Genomic DNA, 20005 nt, shown 5'->3' on the forward strand with positions numbered 1-20005 from the left:
TTATAGTGACGTAGAAGAAGAAGAATAGGTAGAGACACAAGATGGAAGAGGGCCCTGCTCATTAGCGCTTACATCCTAGAGGGAGGGGAAACAGATAAGTGGCACAAAGGAAGTTAGAGGAGGGAATCAAGAGCCAGAGGGTAAGGTAATCACGTATGGATAGAAGATTAGGTGGATGGCTGGTAGACTTCGAGGAAAAGACGAGTTTTGAGTGCCCATTTGAAGGAGCACAAATTAGGGGACAGTTGGATGGAGAGAGGGAGGTCGTTACAATGAAGTGGGGCAGCCCGGGAGAAGTCTTGGATCCTGTAGCGGAAAGAGGTGATCAGGGTGGAGGAGAGGCGATGGTCATTGGCCGACTGCAGGGAACAGGATGGAGTGTGAATGGAGAGTAGGTTAGAAATGTAAGGTGCAGTGGAGTGGGAGAGAGCCTTGTAGGTGAGTGTGAGGAGTTTGAAAAGGATTCTGGGAAAGGGAACCAGTGAAGGACGAGGCAGAGAGAGGAGGCAGAAGAGGAGCGGCAGGAGAAGATGAGTCTTGCAGCCGCTAGTATAGACCTGAGCGGGGCGAGGAGGGAGAGGGGGAGGCCAGTGAGAAGAAGGTTACAGTAGTCAATAAGGGATATGATGACAGCATGAATGATGGTTTTTGGTGGCATTCTGGGATAGGAAGGGAAAACTTAACACTAAGAATACTTGTCAACAAAAGAAGACAGAAAACAGGCAACAGAGACCCCGCTGTCATAATAGGAGCCAGAGGATAAAACAGGAGGAATTCATTTGCTTTTAGCATAACGTCTAGACAAAAACAACTGGGCAATGTGCCCCGAACCATAGAATCTGTATCCCAGAGAAAAGGCAGAAATCTACTCCTTGTGTACAGTTATAAGCACTTGTGAGCTACAGCAGATTAAGTCAGAGTTAAGCTGGGTGCACATTACTGAAAATTGCCGCAGATGAGATTTCTGTAGCGATTTTCCCAACGACTGAAAATCGCAATGAGCCTGCAGATTAAAGTGTACACACCTACAGGGTTTACCGTCAGATCTGTGATCTTCATCTCTTATAACCATCAGCTGGTAAGATTGTGCCTCTGTACACTCTACAGATGATATCTGCCTATGCTGCTGGTGGTGAGTGCGTACACACTTCCACATTTACCCGACATCGTTGATCGTGACATTTAGGAAGTTTATAATACCAGATCACAGATACGATGTGCTTTGGTAAGGTAAAACATGATCGCGAGAGCGTACACACTAATGGTCACCTATCGTGTCATCTGCACGATAACTGCGCCAGTGTGAATCCAGCTTCAGTGCTGCAGTATGATGGGAAAGAGTTTCCCTTGTATTCTAACTATCTGATGTATATAATTCTGATAATTATAAGAAAGGGGGATGGTAATAACCTTACCCAATTATGGGCAGCTAAGAAGTCTACATTATAACTATGCAATTAGACAGGGTTGAAAAGCACAAGAGATATATATATAAAGAGTATTATGAAAATGTATAAAAAATGAACAATTCTAATATAACAATTTTAAACATGGCCCTTGATATATCCGTGTGTGTTCAAGGTGTTCAGTAATTACCTGTGGTTTAGTTATTTATATGTGCGGAATACTACCCCAATATATTACAGAAGAAATAAAACATTTATTAGATACAGATATACAAATCTATTACCTGCTGTAGATCCCCTGAGTTATAATTTACCCTTTCATACAATATATTACTTTGCTCTTGCTTTTCACATCTTTCATTTTAATTGCAATTTTGCTAAACACAGTTTGGAATAACATTTTGAATAAAATGTAATAAAAGGGAATAACTAGTCTGGACCATTAGATCGCCTACGTAACAGAATAATTTTTTCATTTTGTGTAAATAAATTTATCTATGTATCTGTCTTAGTTCTGCAATTCTGTGGGAGGTGTAAACTTTGCTCCTTATGATGCAGAATATTATCATCATCATCAGCAGCTATTTATATAGCGTCACTAATTCCGCAGTATATCTGTAATAACAAACATAACTCTGCATCTAATTGCAAAAATGAGGTTTAGTTTTACTGGATGAAAAACGCCAATGTTCTTCGAGGGTGAATGAGCAAGTTTCAAGGCGTCCCCAGTTTTTACTGAAATTGTGTTTTTATTTTCAATGTCGCCAGACATTACCTTATAATGACGGGATGCACCATTTCAATCTTATAATGGAAACTGCTGGTCCATTTATATCACATTCAATAAATTCATTTTGAGATGTGCTCCATCTAAGAACTTTTAGACCTATACTTATCATACCCCCAATCTTAAACAGAGAGCTAATTCATCCACAAGAGACCCCCACTTCCATAATACATCCCCTAACCCGACCTTTCTGAACCCATCCCTTTCTCTTTTTATTAAAGCTGGGTACACACTAAAATTTTACCCAATCCGATATCGTTAACGAATTTACCAATGACTGAAAGTCCCGATCAGCATGATGGTTCATGTATACTCACTATATGTACACACTATGGCCCTGAGTCATTAAGAAGAGCAAAGCAAAAAAGAAAAACGGATTAAGTTTTCTCCTGGACTAATAACTATATTACAATACTAGGGGTGCTAATTAGTTTATTATTTTGCACATAAGTTAATATAAGACATGCTCTATCCCAAATATAAATCTGTCCCCACATTTTAAATTTCTCTCCACCTCCAATGCAACATGGTTTTGCCCAGGTGCAGAGTTACCCATTTTTTATGCTTTGCTCTCTTTAATGGCCCTATACACGTTTTACACGATTTACCTTCAGATCTGTGCTCCTTATCTGTCATATCCATGGGCGGAAAAGATGGTGACTCTGCACACTGCATAGAGATCTATGGACACTGCCGGTCCTGAGTGTGTACACACTGCATAGAGATCTATGGACACTGCCGGTCCTGAGTGTGTACACACTGCATAGAGATCTATGGACACTGCCGGTCCTGAGTGTGTACACACTGCATAGAGATCTATGGACACTGCCGGTCCTGAGTGTGTACACACTGCAGAATTTTCCCGATATCATTCTATAGAGATTTTTTGTCCGTTTATAAAATCAGATCAACGATACAATGAGCTTTGCTACAATAAAACAAGGTCGCGGGAGCGTACACACTAATGTGATATTGGACCTTACGGTCATTTATCGTGCGATTGGCACGATAATCGGGTGAAAGACTTGTAGTGAGCACCCAGCTTAACCCTTACTAACAATGAATCATTATCATCATTTATTTATATAGCACCAGCAAATTCCGTAGCGCATTACAAGTGGGAACAAACATTAATAAGACAATACTGGGTAATACAGACAGACAGAGAAGTAAGAGAACCCTGCTCGCAAGCTTACAGTCTATGGGACAATAGGAGTTTTAAACACAAGGGCACGTGCTACATCATATTGTACACTGGACCAGCTAGAATGCAAAGGTAAAAGTATTGAGTGGGCTGTGTGATCAGTCACACAGCAATGTTGGTCAGAGGGTTGTTGTCTTGTGTTAGCTGTGTAGAGGGTGGTAATAGGGTAACCTAGGGAGATTAATGAATCCTACAATTTGGTGTTGATGCATATTCATTCTCATAATTATATGGTTGTAATAAGATAAGGCTGTAAGAACTGGATCAAGGGTTAGGGTAGAATTGTACCTATCTTATTATTATGTTTGTATTATTGCCTTGAACTGGAATAAACTTTCTATTTAAAAAAAAAAGACAAAGGTTTTGCACTGAATCCAGTTTCCTGGTGGTTTCCGTGGCCAGTGTGAGAGCATCTGTATCACTCTGACACAGCTGAAACACTAACAAAAGTTGTGTACGGAAGAATCATATTGGAATGAGGATTCGTACACAATAGAACGTACATTGTCTCTGCATAACTTTCTGGGTCACAAGTAACCAACACTGATCTGACAGCATTGTGTAAATGTCATATGATGACTTAAGATCTAGTTACCACGTAATCTGATTTACTGTTCAGAGCTGACGGATATGACAGATAACAGCTTCTGTGGCCATGAAGAACAGTGTGGAAACAGTTACCTGATGATTAGCAAAATAATGGGGGGGTATCAATGGTTCAGGGATTATGGTGGGTGGGAGAGCAGGAGAAATACTGCAAACATCCGGAAATGTATAGTAAGCAGGAGGCCAATATGTACAGTGGGTTATCCAATGCGTATATATCATCATCATTTATATTTCACCATTAATTCCGCAGCGCTGTACAGAGAACTCACTCACATCAGTCACTGCCCCCATTGGAGCTTACAGTCTATATTCCCTAACATACACACACACACACACACACACACACACACACACACAGAGTGACTAAGATCAATTTGATAGCAGCCAATTAACCTACTAGTATGTTTTGGAAGGTAACCGGAGCACCCGGAGGAAACCACGCAAACACGGGAAGAACATACAAACTCCACACAGATAAGGTCATGGTCATTAAATCACATTTAATAACGTCCTGTCTTTGTGTTCTTGAAGAATTGCCAGACAGGTGTAGTTTTTATAATGCTACATGTTTACTGGGAATGGTTTGGTTTACAATACTTCTTATTAAATTAGGTTTTGATGGCATTTTGGGATAAATCATACAAACTCCACACAGATAAGGTCATGGTCGGGAAACAAACTCATCACGTGCTGTGAGGCAGAAGTGCTAACATGAAAGAAAATGTACTAAGGTCTTAATCTTAACGTATTTCCATGGCAAAGGCTGAAGACAGACAAATGAGTAATCCTTGGACGGGCGCTTGAGGATAAGTGAGTAGGAGAGACAGGGATGGTGAAGGGCGAAGGTGTGACAGTCTCCTCCACCTTCCCCCTTAGTAGCGCTCGTTCATGCCTCCATTCTGTATTCTTTTACTGAAGACAAAATCAAAGACAAAGATTGACGTGACCGTTTAAAAAGAAACAAGTGGAGCTGATATTCCAAAAAACTTAAACATTGGTGTGGGCATCCGGATGTTAAATTAAGGACGAGTTAACTTTAATCTACTGTGTGTTGGCGTGGAGTGGCAGGCGAGGGGGGAGCGACAAGCGCATTAGGGAGATAGATAGATAGATAGTTTCGGTAAAACCGCCCGTGTGTTTTGGTTTTGGATTTTTTAGAAAAAATCCTAAAATATGCTAAAATCACATAATTTCAAGTCATTTGCAGTCAATTTTGACTACCTCACGGTCACAATATTATTTTCATACACTTTCGGACAAATACTGCAGCGACCTGGCTGGATGGTAAGCGACAGAGCAATGACACAAACACACGGCAGTTCCTAGCACATCTAGGACACAATGGCACACAGCAGTGGCAGAAAAGATAAATGGGGGTCCGACCTCCCTCCCCCCCTCCGTGACGTTGGATCTTTAAAAGGAATTCAAAACTCGCGAGAACCGAGATCCGACGACGTAAAATTACGTTTTGCCTCGTTTCAATACAAAGGGCGCGCGACAGTACCAAGCCGAATCGGCTCGGTACTCGGATCCCCTAAGTTCGGGTGTGTTTGGTTTCCAAGGAACCGAGCCTGAGCATCTCTAATAGATAGATAGATAGATGCCTCAGATAAACCTACAAATCACAAAGTCCTGCAAAGAGGAGTCAGCACAAGGTACAAAAGAAATCCCATGTAAAAGATTCCCTGTATATTTTAAGTAGCCCTCTTATGGGGGCTTCAGACACTGTGCTATGTCAGACATTGGTCCACAGTCTTTTCAGACTTCACACTAATACCAAAAATAGATATATACATGGGTCATTATAGTGCCTCCCACATGTGCTTTTTACAATTACTTGATAATATCCCCAGCACCCACTGCTGATCACACACAATGTTATCATTTTAATAACACAAGAGATGTTCAAAACGGAATGCAGAAAACTGCTGAAAAATGCTAAATCTTCCACGCTCCACTGTCCTCCCAGGAAGCTGCTCAGGTAGCCCTGTACAGTGCCGAAGAATGAGGCAAGCAAAAAACTTATTTAGGCTTCTGACAGAGTTGTCATTACCAAACAGACTAATAGAATAATAGAGAAGTGAATTCTATTATATTCACGTAATGAAGTAATAATTGCACATTATACATGTTAGCAGACCCCAGAAAGATCTCCCACTATCAGACGGCAGCAAGACAGAGCGATCCCAAAATAAAGGGGGGCATTCATTTTGCACCCCCTTCTTAGTCAATCATGTGCCCGGCAGGATAATAGAACGTGGTTCGTCCGTAGCACTTCAACAAAGCTCTACAGAAGCGCTACGACGGCTGCAGGGTAATTGGTTCCAGGCGATGGAAGAAATAAGCTGGCTCACAATACAGGTAATACCGTGAGCTCCCGGAGAACGATATACATAGGGGGCTGCCTGAAAGTGGACAACCCCTTTAATACAACAAAGTAAGAAACAATGGTTTGATGTTTTATACGTGTGGAAGGATTACAGATTAACCTATATATAAGCAGAGAATAATATAGTCCCCATTAATTTATAAGGAGAATCTCACTAGAACATACTGAAAACATACTTCCAGAATGACCAGCTCTGTCTAGCTACATCTTACGGAAATCCCGATTGTGAGAAATCAATAGGGCGAGTCCTATCAGAGTGAGGTGTGCGTCCTATCAGAGTGAGGTGTGTGTCCTATCAGAGTGAGGTGTGTGTCCTATCAGAGTGGGGGAGGGGGGGTGTCCTATCAGAGTGGGGGGGTGTCCTATCAGAGTGAGGTGTGCATCCTATCAGAGTGGGGGGGGGGGGGGGGCGTCCTATCAGAGTGAGGTGTGCATCCTATCAGAGTGGGGGGGGGGTGTCCTATCAGAGTGAGCTGTGTGTCCTATCAGAGTGGGGGGGGGGTGTCCTATCAGAGTGAGCTGTGTGTCCTATCAGAGTGGGGGGGGGGGGGCGTCCTATCAGAGTGAGGTGTGTGTCCTATCAGAGTGAGGTGTGCGTCCTATCAGAATGGGGGGGGGGGGTGTCCTATCAGAGTGCGTCCTATCAGAGTGGGGGGGGGGTGTCCTATCAGAGTGGGGGGGTGTCCTATCAGAGTGAGGTGTGTGACCTATCAGAGTGAGGTGTGTGTCCTATCAGAGTGAGGTGTGCGTCCTATCAGAGTGAGGGGGGGTGTCCTATCAGAGTGAGGTGTGTGTCCTATCAGAGTTGGGGGGGGGGCGTCCTATCAGAGTGAGGTGTGTGTCCTATCAAAGTGAGGTGTGCGTCCTATCAGAGTGAGGTGGGTGTCCTATCAGAGTGGGGGGGGGGGTGTCCTATCAGAGTGAGATGTGCGTCCTATCAGAGTGAGGTGGGTGTCCTATCAGAGTGAGGTGTGTGTCCTATCAGAGTGAGGTGTGCGTCCTATCAGAGTGGGGGGGGGGTGTCCTATCAGAGTGAGATGTGTGTCCTATCAGAGTGGGGGGGGGGCATCCTATCAGAGTGGGGGGGGGGTGTCCTATCAGAGTGGGGGGGGGGTGTCCTATCAGAGTGAGGTGTGCGTCCTATCAGAGTGTGGTGTGCGTCCTATCAGAGTGAGGTGTGTGTCCTATCAGAGTGGGGGGGGTGTCCTATTAGAGTGGGGGAGGGGATGTCCTAACAGAGTGGGGGGGGGTGTCCTAACAGAGTGGGGGGGTGTCCTATCAGAGTGGGGTGTGGCCTAGCAGGAACTGAATATGGTTTCAGCGGATCAGGGTGTGGATTAATTTTGGAATGGTTAGTTATGGGTCAATGTAAACAGCAGACGGACATATACATCATATTATAGATTTTACCTTCAGCAGATAGATGGGAATATCACTGAAATCCACTGGAAGCTTTAAGAGGAATCGGGCAGAGAACTCGCCTGTCTGCAAAACAAGAACCAATAGTTCTAAGATAAACAAATCACCAACATAAACTACCAAACAGTCCATGAAGTATTAGAGAAACATACAGGTAATACAAATGATTCTGTGTTATCAGCCCCCCATAGGCCTGCAAGAGACCTAGCTACTGTATTGAAGTAAAATGTACCTGCTATTATGGCTCTGCTTGGTAAAGAAGAAGCAACATGGCAAGTCATTATTGTAGGGCAGGCAGTCACTGACTGTTCAGTGTTATATATACACCCTGGTTGGGAATCTCTAGGGGCTCGTGGTGAGCACTTGCTGGGGGTAGGGGCCCTGTTTAGTGGCAGTGAGAATAAGAGACTACAGCCATACTAGGACTGCTACTCGTGGTAACATCCATGGGTCACTTGTTCCTGTTCCTGCAACTGAGAGAGTTCTCCACGTGCGGCTGTTTATATGAAGCATTACTGGGGGGAATCCAGAGATCCAACCCATCACCTGTCCAGAACCTGCTACAATGATTGCACAGCAATATCACTGCAATAAGACCCTGAGATTGGAAGGTGGCAGAGGGGCCTCACGTGGAAGATGCTGTAGCCTAAGGACTCTCAGGCTGTACTTTTGTGCTGGGCAGCAATACTCTATTTTTCCATTCCCTTTTTGTAGAGTAATTTTGCCAGCCGTTCTGCATCAGCCCCATAGTGTAGTTTTCCTGCAATGATTACGCAGCTGAGGGCAATGAGAACTCCCAGCATGCATTGCAGCACATGTCACAGTACAGTAAATTACAATGTATCAGACAAGGAAATAATTTCCTTTCTACAGAAGATGAACGTTTTGGGAAAATCCCAGGAGAAAGTGTATCCTCATATAGGCCAGGGTAATTTATTACACTAGCCATTTCCTCTTCGCCATTGTTGTAATTATTGTTTGTGACATTATCACATCTTCCTCTATTTGCATAGAGTACCGTATCTTTTTCTATTCCACATCCTTGCTGGGAACTCCCAAGATAAAGACAAGACACCATAAGCTGGAAACAGGGCTGCGCTCATCAATTAGACCAACAGACTACTGACTACCTTATACTTAGTAATGTCACGGGTGCTGAGAACAAAGGCCAGCTCACCCTTACTCCTGAGAGTCCCCAACACACCCCAAGACTATTCCATACCCCCTCCCCTTTTTCCATACTCCCCTCCCCTCATTCTATTCACCCCTCCCCTCGTTCCATTCACCCCTCCCCTCAATTTATAGCCCCCTCCCCTCAATCCATAGCTGCCTCCCCTCATTCCATAGCCCCCTCCCCTCATTCCATACCCCCCATCCCTATTCCATACCCCCCCCCCCCTATTCCATAGCCCCCTCCCCTCATTCCATACCCCCCTCCCCTATTCCATACTCCCCTCTCCTTATTGCCCCATACTTATCCCAAGAATATTGCAGCAGTGTTCTGGAACTCATAGTTACTTTGAAGCTTTCAGTGACATAAATAATTACCACCCCAAGTTCCCACAGCCCATCAAAATGTAATCCTTATGTTCCATAATTCACCCAAAAAGTACTCTTGGAGGTTGAGTACTCCCTTACCATAAAAGGCACTGCAATACAGTTGTGAAACGCTAGATAAAGTCCATGCACAACCTCCTTACTGTCCTCACATTCACAGAGCATTGATCATGTGATTAAGGACACATCTCACAGCTTCCCCGCAGTACTCAGAATGGACAACCGCGTCCTGACAAGCGCTCAGTGAGCACTGCCATACAGCTCCATTGTATTATTAATGCTTCTGAATGCTGTAGGCAATGTCATTATTAATACAAAGAAGGTGAAATTTGTCAGCCTTTCAGCATCATATCGCGTATAATACGTTTTATGCTTTAAAATAATGTCTGTGAGTACAAGGTCTTCTGCACACTCTGTAACAGAACCTGCTACAAACGCAGGCCTGGCCAACCTGCGGCTCTCCAGGTGTTTGTGAAACTACAAGTCCCAGCATACCTTGCCAGCTCTCGGATGGCAATGTACTGGCAAAGCATGCTGGGGCTTGTAGTTTCACAACACCTGTATTTGCTCATTTCTTTCCTGCACACATTTTGCGGTTAGAGCCCCTTTAAATCTTTCCTAATAATCTTAACAATTGTCTTTTAAAGGCTAATATAATTTTACTATATCTACCAGCAGACCCACCAGGGAATCAACAGATGTTCGATCAAAACCTTCACTTAATCTGTTCAGTAAATATTACTACAGAATATTCAGGGCTGATTCACAGCTAAGAGTTGCTCATGATTTGTTGGCACATGAAAACTAGATGACAAATTCCCGAAAAATGAAGCGGTGTCCACGTTTGTATGGTGATGTGCATTCACAGAGCATTTTTATCAGTGTTGCCTTCTGTGGGTCAGTGAGAACATTTATTTCTAAAAACAAAAACGTGTAAATGTACGTCAGACAGGAACAACGTTACACCAGTATGTGAGTTGTCAATGGTACTAGCACTCACGGGTCCTTCTGCAAGACTTGTGAGCTCTTGTACTCTTGTGTGCCATTAGATGGTGTGGCATCGGGGGCGTTATACCCTATATTATGTCAACTTCCTTAAACTGGGTTACTTACGTCTGACTCCTGATACACATGAATTACCAGATAGGTAGAAATCAGTTTCTGTAATGGTTTAAATACTTTTCCTGTCTGTCTGGCCCTCTCCTACAGCTCAGTATATATACAATACTCACATAGTAAGAGGATGCAGTATAGACAGAATAAGTGTGAGTCTCAAAATCAGCCCCTACAAACCATTGCTATATATACAAGTGAATGACTCCAATATAACACTACCAATGGTAATCTGAAATGTAATGTGTCAGTATCTGTGACGATCTAATGTACGGAGGGCTGAAGTCATGTGTGCTCCCCCTGCAGGTTACCTCGTGCACTGCAAGTCTTGTAGGTTTCTGCATTAGTGATGTGAGGAAAGTGACACATAGAGAAGCTTTATTTATTGTTAACTGTTCTCCTATTACAATATGTAGAATGCTTAGAAATGTGCAGGAAACATTCCAGACACAAATGATTGTAATCCTGCTTTCTAGCCACCTCCAAAGAATAATTAGCATTACCATAACCCAGAGCTTAGGTTGTTTCCGCTCACACAATCTTTGCAGTATGTGTCCTGAAATGGATCTGTGCTCATCCGCACGTCCATCTGACCTGTCCTCCTTGGTCTAATACCCGGTCTGGGTCTCCTAAGTTATGACCCTACTTGTACAGGAACAAGCCCTCCCGGGGAGGGGCTGACGGTGCAGCATTTTATATTACCCTGGAGTGATAGAGCTGTCAGGTGCGTACACGTAACACGCACACTGGGCGTGAGCACATGATGCATGCGTACATGTGAGCAGAGTCTGCAATCACATGACCCGCTCAAGCGCACCTCAAATTTTCCTTCAGCGATGACATATAGGACACAATGGGCCCGATTCCTCCAGGCACACATACTGAGCGCAACGTGCGCTTGTTTTACAACGCACGTAATTCGGGTCTGCGCACTCCTGGATTGAACAAGGAGTGGATGTGAAGTTACGTCTGTTGATGAATACGGGTCTAGGTGCGCTCTGTTTAGGATACGTCAATGTGGAATATACACCCACAAAAGAACGCACAGATATATTGAATAAATGTCACCTGTTAATAATATGATAAAACATTAAAAAAATAATGTTTTTTTAATTTATTTTTGTCCATGAAATACATTTATCAGGATGTTATTAATGTCTACTGTACATAAAATACATTTTTACAGTTGCTCCTGAATGCAAACACATGTTCTAGCTGTATACACAGCCGTCATCACTATCACTCGGCACTTAGACTAGTCCTGTAGTTGGAGCAAGAGCTACAGTTCCAGTTTGGCACGCCCTTACTGCACACTGGCTACTGCCAAACGTCCCTTCCTTGCCCTGCTCCCTCGTAGGCTGTAGTAAGTCACCTTTGCGTTTGAAGATGAATTGAACGTGGCTGCGTTCTGTGGTGAATGGTGCTGTTCTGGGCATGTAAAAAGAGTGATTTTGCGAATGATACACACAAAATCGCCATTTACGTCCCTTGATGAATCAGGCCCTATGTGTCTGATGCCAGTGTGTGGAGCATATCTAGTGCCTATGCAGGTGGACCGAGGAGGGAAGGGGCGTCCTAGTGTAGACCAAGTATGGTAAGGGCAGGTTTGTGACCAGACTCAGCAATAAGCCATGAGCAAGCCGGATTATTTGCGAGTGTTCAAGGTGCAAAAGGCGATGATGACGGTCGCCAGCAATTGCGAACCTCTTGGGATTGGCTGCTTGCGAGTGCTTCGCTGACGATGATAGGTTATTTCTCCGTTGCACATGCGTACATGATGCCTGTGTGTGGGGTTTCAGCAAAAAATTACTTTTTCACATACCTGAGACGGGGAGTTATTTCTCCTGTATTAGAGAGGGTTTTGAGGTTTTATTGATACCTAATAGTGAATATGTGTTTTGCAAACCAAACAAATGGTTATAAACATGAGCGCAAGTGTATGTGACGTATGTCTGACGTCAGTAGGGTGCATATGCAACTGATGTAGACCTGCATGAATCTTCAGCTTTGCATATGGTCATAACTGAGGCTTTTTTTAATGAATGTAATTTGTGTCTGCGATTTCGGGGAATAATTGAGGCCAACACTGAATCAGGCCCTATGACTTCCGTTGCTACAGACTCTATGTGCCTCTCTTTTCAGTAAGTGTTTGATTAATAAAATAAAAGCCAAAAGAAGACTTTAACAAACAAGGAAACAATTTTAAGGAAGAAAAAAATGAACTCAATCAAACTCTTTAGAGTCAGGTTCTGCAGAAAACACTGAGGGAAGTTGTGGCTGGATTACGTAGAAAAAATGTATTTCAATTAGTGGTGTAGGTGCCAAGTTACATGATTGAAAATGTACTTATTTTTTTTTATATTGGTATGTGCTTTGTATGGAAATGTATTGATTTCGAAGACAGTATGTCACGTTTGGGTTTTGTAGCTCTTCTACAGGAAGTCCCAAGCAAGCATATGAGTTTTGCAAGTTAAATTGCGTTAAAAGCAAGACTAGAGAAAATGTTATATCCTGATGTGCTGTGGTGCCAATAGCAGCAATGTAAAAAGGTGGTAAACCCCTCCAGGCTGATTTATGTGCAGGCTGCATGAAGCACCTGGATTGTTTAGAGGGGCATGAGCCTGGATTACCTCCTGCCAGGGTATCTGTGTAAATCTGTATAAAAAGCAGACTGTTTGACCATGTATTATATTCCATCTGTACTTCTGGAGATCCCTAGTACCTTAAACTAGTGTGTAACTGTCCTTATTAGGACACTTGAGCTAATAAAACATCATTGCTTCAATATCCTGCTTTGACGACTACTTACCTGCTGTACTTCCTGTGACCTGCAGATTAGACCAAATCTAATCCATTATCCGGCTGTTTTGAGGTTGGAACCCTGCATCCAGTACCAACACTCTGTCCGTTACCAGCAGCTCTGGCCAATGTTCGGAAGGGAAGAGGTAAGTGTACCAGCCAAGTGTCCAGCAGGGTACCCTAGCAGGGAGAGTTACCCAGAAGGACGCGGTTCTAGGTCCCTAGTGGTAGCAGCAGCAAAAGTTCGTTCTACTGTGGTTAGAGGGTGCAATTTGGGATAAAGAGAAGGGGAAGGTGGCAAGGAAAGCCCAGCCAGTCCACAGCAACACGCCGACAGGGTGGCATAGGAGGTCCATCCTGTCACAGAAGTTATATCTCCACCCGTTCCAGGGAAACAACATCAAATGGTTCTATTTTTGGAGAAGCAAGAAGTCAAAAACCCTCATACCATCTATAATGGGATGCTTGCTCTAGCACCATTAGCTCATTCGCTGTGACTGCCATTAGACGGCATGATGAAGATTGCTATAATCGGCACAGAAATTGTGAACATAGCAGACAGAGCCAGGATGCCCGCAGCAGGCAAACAACATTGGTCTGTAACTAGTGCACTAACTATAGTGATTCTCCCTACGATTAATTTGATTGAAGTCCGAGGTGTGTGCTCCAATCACCCTGTGCAGTGCAGTGACTATGTGGGGGCTTGAATCTTTGGACCCTTCCCTAAAGAGGCAGGGCACCATTCCTCGCCGTACCGCAGAGCAAAAAGGCCCATTAGGGGGATAAGGGTCTTCAGGTCCACCTCTACCAGCAAAGCTCGGATGGGCCTCTTTCTCACAAAGGGTCTTTAGTTCCCCTGAAAGTCTCACATCTTCCCAAATTTTGACAGTTTTGACCTATTTGGTCCAAAAATTCACTGAGGGTGTCAAGATTAACAGACAGGACTTTCTCAGGAGCAGAAGGGCAGTCCTGAAATCCCAGTGCTGAAATTCAGTATAAAAGAGACAACCTCTCCCTGGGCTCTAACTGGGAGCCGCCGCTGGTCATGGAAAGATCCGATTACAAAAATCCCATTAGATCGTTGTTTGTGTAGAGTTTACTCAAGTTTAAACCTACTGTGAATATGTTTTCCACACCAGAGAACACCCTGTCTAAACGGTTGCAGACCCCTTTAAGACAGTGCCCATTCCCCAGCATTCGAACAAGGTTGGACTGGCCATTTATTTCCCATAATGCAATTGGATGATTGTATGAAGCTTGTCCTAAGCGTAAAAGGGTTGAACCAAGTTATACGGTGTAAACGTTTCTGACTTAAATCGTTCTACACTATTTTCATTTGCCCCGATCACAGACGGCTGTTTTATATATGTGGACGCCATGCTAATAGTGCATCCAACATCATTCAGTTCTCCTTGAAGACAAATCTCTAGAGTTCACCCTAGAAACCTCACCTTTATCACTGAGATTTCCCCAAGATAAAATGACAAATCTACAACAAAGTATTCTCCAGTCTCTTTTGCTAGTAAAAATCTGTATGAGGAGATTCCCCCAAATAACGAGAAAACTGGCTTCCTACACACACATCTCCTGTTAAGGGAATCCCAGTTCCTCCTGTGTAAACGGGTACGTCATATATGTCATAAAGGAGGTTCCCAACTGGTGTGCTACATCCTCTCCCCCTCCATGTCTGCTAATAGAAAGCGCATTCAATGTAAGGGTCACTACAACTGCTTCTCTGCAGGACCGGGGAGGATTCTCTCAGGACAAAGCAGTAAGAGGCATAGGGTCTAGAGACAAAGCAAATATGAGCAGTCAAATCAGATGCCAAAGCCCTTGTTCCACTCTACGAACTGGGATTGTAAAATCTAATACAATTAGATAATCCAACAACAGAATCTTATTTAAACAAAATGGGAGACACACTCCGGTCACTTCATACCTCTCAGGAGAGGTAAATGTTAGTAGACTCATTGCCCCACCAATGGCTTTCTCTAACCTAGGCATCCCGACAGACTGCTTATTTAACAAAAACAAAAACATTAAACTAACAAAGAAGTAGATTTATTTGTCAAATAATCCAACACACAGACACCCCAGGTCTGATCCTCAGAGAAGCCTTGCTCCTATACCCATCATATATACCCTACATAGAAAGCCTTAATTCCCTAAAACAAATTAAATTTGGAAGTCAAAGATTCTTTTAGATTGCGGCAGGTCTCAGTTATGGGATCTCCACCCCATTTTAACACTTCCTGCTGGTCGGCACTCTTCCAGGTCATACAGTTTCCAGGAAGCTCGCAACAAGAAAAAGGTCAGGTGTCCAGTTTAATTCTATCTTCAGGAAGACAGAGAAGAGATAATGTACTGATTGAATGTCTGGACAGGATGTGCAAAAATATCTGAATTACTAGACAAGGGAAGCAAAAATAACGCAAGGTGATATCATGCTACCTTCTAGATGAAAGAGTCTACAAAGATACCAGAATGGAGACATAGTAGTACCAGGAAACACTATATAAAGTTCCAGTTGCTGGAATGTGCACTGCTTATCTCTACAGGAACAACTCAGCTGGTCAATGTGTAGAGATTATGGGGAGATATAAAGCATCATACACAGACATAGACCGGTATGAAGGGCTCTGCTCACTAGTACGTGCAAACGTTCCCACATTCACAGATTGTGAGATCCAACATAGCCATCGTCTACTGGAGACAAATGAATTCCTTCATGGTCAACATTACTGCGCTAATAACCTTGTATCAGCCAATTGAAGAAATAACAGCCACTGGTGTATTAGTTCTGAAGTACCAAAATATAAATAAACAAATTACTTCAAATTTTAACTCAACCTCTCATACGCAACACATTGCAAGCATACATGATTACTGTCTGTTGCAGAAAATACTTTGTAAGAAGAAACTAAAAACCATGAACGTTTTATGTCCTAAGGCTCGGGTCACCTCAGTGTTTCTGAATGCGGTGATTCACTGGCTGGGAAACCACAACATTCAGAAATACTCCTTTGAGACGAACACACCAAAAACCAGATCAAGACACACGAAGGACAATGGCGGAAAACCAAAAGCCATGGGGAAGTGTGTTTAATTTGTATCTAAAATAGTAGAATAGATTCAGTACAACACGAACGGCTTAAAGAGGAATCATCACATTGTTACAGGAGAGGAAGCCATTTTGTGTACTGAACCAATAAACAAGAAAATGGAGCCTCCTGGTTCACTAGGAACTATTGATGTCAGTGAGGGATGGGATCTTATGTTCATCACAAAGTGGGTGTAGTGTGCGTACGAGATGGGTCCAAGTTAGGAACATCAAAGATCTGACCATAACCTCCAACAGATGTTGAGGTAAGTACATACACCTCTCATGGAGAGGGGACTATCAGGGTATCATGATAAACATATTATATGGAGTTTAAAAACTGAAAACACACACACACAACACGAGGATACATAGGAAAAAGACGTATTGTTGATGTTCTTACCCAGTTATTCTTTTTCCCAGCGTAGATTTCCATGTTCTCGCCATACTGAGGATCCTCCAGTAGAGTCTGATACTCAAACATGAGGCGCGAGCTCTCACTGAGGCGGCTGCACTGGTAGCGGTTATACTGCTGCACCAGTTCCTTCACTACCTGCAACAGGCACTCCGGCTCGGAGGGATCCCATCCTGCCAGGCTCTGCAATCAGAGAGGGACATGTTGGGACAACTGTACCCGCCAACTCAACGATATACTTATATTTATACACACACAATACACAAGTGATGCTAATAAATGTATAAACTCTTGTAAGTATATCTGTGTAGAGTGAGCTCCGTTGTCACCAAATCATTCCGACAATCTCCAACTAAATATCAATTAAATATATAGGGACAGTTGTATATGGTTTACATATGAGCTTATTCTAAATAATGCTTAATAGACACATAGGGGCTGATTCATGTTCAGACGTACATCCATTTGCATAGCGTATCTTGCGTGAAAAATCTCTGCACATACCCAGAAAAGGACATTACACCAATGAACGCAATTACATGCAATTCATATCTGAGAGCAAATGACACTTACGACTGGAGAGGTGGAACGGGGTGAGGGAAGGGGCGGACTACCGTAGGCAATGTGCAGTAAGGGCCTTCTGAAGCAGAATCGGCCAATTCCAGTCCTGAATGTCTCATAAGTACACCTGGTTTCAGCCGTTGGCACCAGCTACAGGGCAGGTGAGAGTGCCGACTGATAGTGATGACTGACACGGCATCCTCTTTAAAATTTACACGTATGCTTGCCACTACTTCGCAAAGAACAACTCTATGCAAGTCAGACTATCATCATCATTTATTTATTTATAGCGCCACTAATTCTGCAGCGCTGTACAGAGAACTCACATCAGTCCCTGCCCCATTGGAGCTTACAGTCTAAATTTCCTAACACACACACACACAGACCAAGAGAGACTAGGGTCAATTTGTTAGCAGCCAATTAACCTACTAGTATGTTTTTTGATTTTAGGAGGAAACCGAAGCACTCGTAGGAAAAAAAAAGTATATTTGAAATTATTTATATAAATGATTATACTGTTAAACTGTTATTTTATGTGTTCTGATGTGATCCTTTATAGTACATACTCATGTGCGTATCCTGCTGTCTGTTCTGTGTCTGCATACAGAAAGTACTGTTTAGACAGAGAATACTTACACCAAGATCAAAGAGTATCTTGAGATCTGCTTTTATCTGAACACGGCTGAAACTACACACAACCTCCGTGCTCATTTTAAAAACGCAACTTATGTGTAAGAACGAATGTGAAACTGAAATATGAAGATCACCTTTATTAGAGCACAAATATATATATATATATATATATATATATATATATATATATATATATATATGTATATATTTAAATTGATCAATGTTTAATATCTCCAGAAGAAAGACGATATCAATCAGAGTTTGGCGAAACCTTCGATACACGCATCATAAAACCGGCTTACAGATTGGGAACAGGATGCCGTCTGCTGATGTCAGCTTTCTACGCCGCGAGAGTTGGGTTTCACTAAACTCTGATTCATATCATATTTCCCTGTGAAATAGTAAACAATGACAAAGACCATATTATTTTGCTGTAATATAACTGTAATTAGTTTATTAATTTAGCAATGGCAATATTGTGAACATCTTGCTGTAAACGATACTTAGAACAAGGCAGCTCAGAATTGACAAGGATAAAGACATGACTAATGACACAGTCACATTAAAAGGACAATAAACACACATGTAAAGAATTTGTATTTCAATTGGCCCTGTATTTACTCTAGAGTGCAGAGCTTCACTCAGAAGCCCTGCTGGAGAAACAATCACCCAGAAGTAGCACAGACTAGAGCTGCATTGGAAGAACGCTGCACTTCAGCTGCTACACTTCAAAACCATGCAATCCAATTATATTTTTTTTAATCAAATTATTAAATAATTGACAAGTATACAGTGACAAGAGATTGAATACGATCAAATGTAGATGGCTAAACACATGGATAATCCGAATTCCACATAATATTCATGGCTTTAGTGTCCTGATCCAGGTTCCTCTTGCATCTCTATGCCAGCTAGGAATATATTATCAGTGATCTATTAATGCAGATTGGCTCCTCCCTGCTCAAACATGGCCGACCTCAGGCTAGAGGGAATCCCGTGATGTCAAAATGACATCACAAGGTCCCAATGCAGCAACACCGTTTCCAGATGGCGATACATAGCATTTATACTAAATGTCATGTATACATTTATTGCTCTGGAACCAAATCAAATGTTTAGCGGACACATTGCTGAAGCCAGAGGCTGTAATTGCATTAGCAGTGTGTTGGAACGTGCAGCTGAGCTATCATGGCAGGTCGCGTATCTACGTCCTGTTAGGAGATAGCGTTCTCTAACAGGATGCAGATAGGCATTTAGTAGTCGGGAAGTTGCTAAAAATGATCAGATTAAAAACTGTCAGATGTTAACGCGTGTGTCTCCATGGTATATAGGCGTGTGTACAGAGATGTCATTCACAAACAAAAATAAACTCTGTTGTTTGACATAAACTGCAGCTGTCATCCAGGTGATAGAAATGCAATTTTATTAAAACAGTCTGAGTATGAGCCTAGCACCAATGTACAGTAACACACATACCGTTCCTCAGCCAAACCTGCAATAAATCTGTGCCCGTCTCTCTCATAATTAGGCTTTACTTACATTAGCTGTTGATGAGGGAATCAGTGTCCTGTGACACTGATATCATGTGATCATTCAGAGCCAATGCACTGAGAGCTGGCAGGGTGATGATGTCACAGGAAGTATCGCAGGTGCACAGTGAGCATGCTCCTGCCAGTACAGCATTGGAAAGAGTTTATTCACCATTCTATAACAGCTTCACATTGGATGGCATGGCCACAGCCAATGGGGTGTTTGTGAAAATTCGCCATCATCTCACTGTGGCCCCTGCGAAAGATATCATTGTGCACTAAGGGGTTGGCCATGATGTCGAAAATCACGGCTGTCAGACACCGTCCCCACTGATTCCCTGTCAGACAGTGTTCTACCTCTAGAACACTACGGATTCCAACCCCAGAGAAATACGACGGTAATCCCAAAGGATGCCGTGGATTCCTAAATCAGTGTTCCATCCAGTTTGAACTTTCACCGGAAAACTTCGCATCTGAGAGAGCT

The 20005-nt window shown here is 42.9% G+C and overlaps 1 protein-coding gene across 3 annotated transcripts in view; it reads right to left on the minus strand.

Moving 5' to 3' along the window:
* The window catches only part of BABAM2 (BRISC and BRCA1 A complex member 2), a 202341-nt gene that overhangs the window by 145697 nt on the left and 36639 nt on the right, over positions 1 to 20005 (minus strand). For all 3 annotated transcript variants that reach the window (XM_075204404.1, XM_075204403.1, XM_075204402.1), the window contains exons 5-6: positions 16787 to 16981; positions 7806 to 7880 (exon numbers count right to left, since the gene is read on the minus strand). In XM_075204404.1, the coding sequence (XP_075060505.1) occupies positions 7806 to 7880; positions 16787 to 16981 (270 nt within the window). The remainder of the gene's footprint in view (positions 1 to 7805; positions 7881 to 16786; positions 16982 to 20005) is intronic.

This window comes from Mixophyes fleayi, chromosome 3 (assembly GCF_038048845.1).
Source record: "Mixophyes fleayi isolate aMixFle1 chromosome 3, aMixFle1.hap1, whole genome shotgun sequence".
Taxonomy (NCBI): Eukaryota; Metazoa; Chordata; class Amphibia; order Anura; family Limnodynastidae; genus Mixophyes; species Mixophyes fleayi.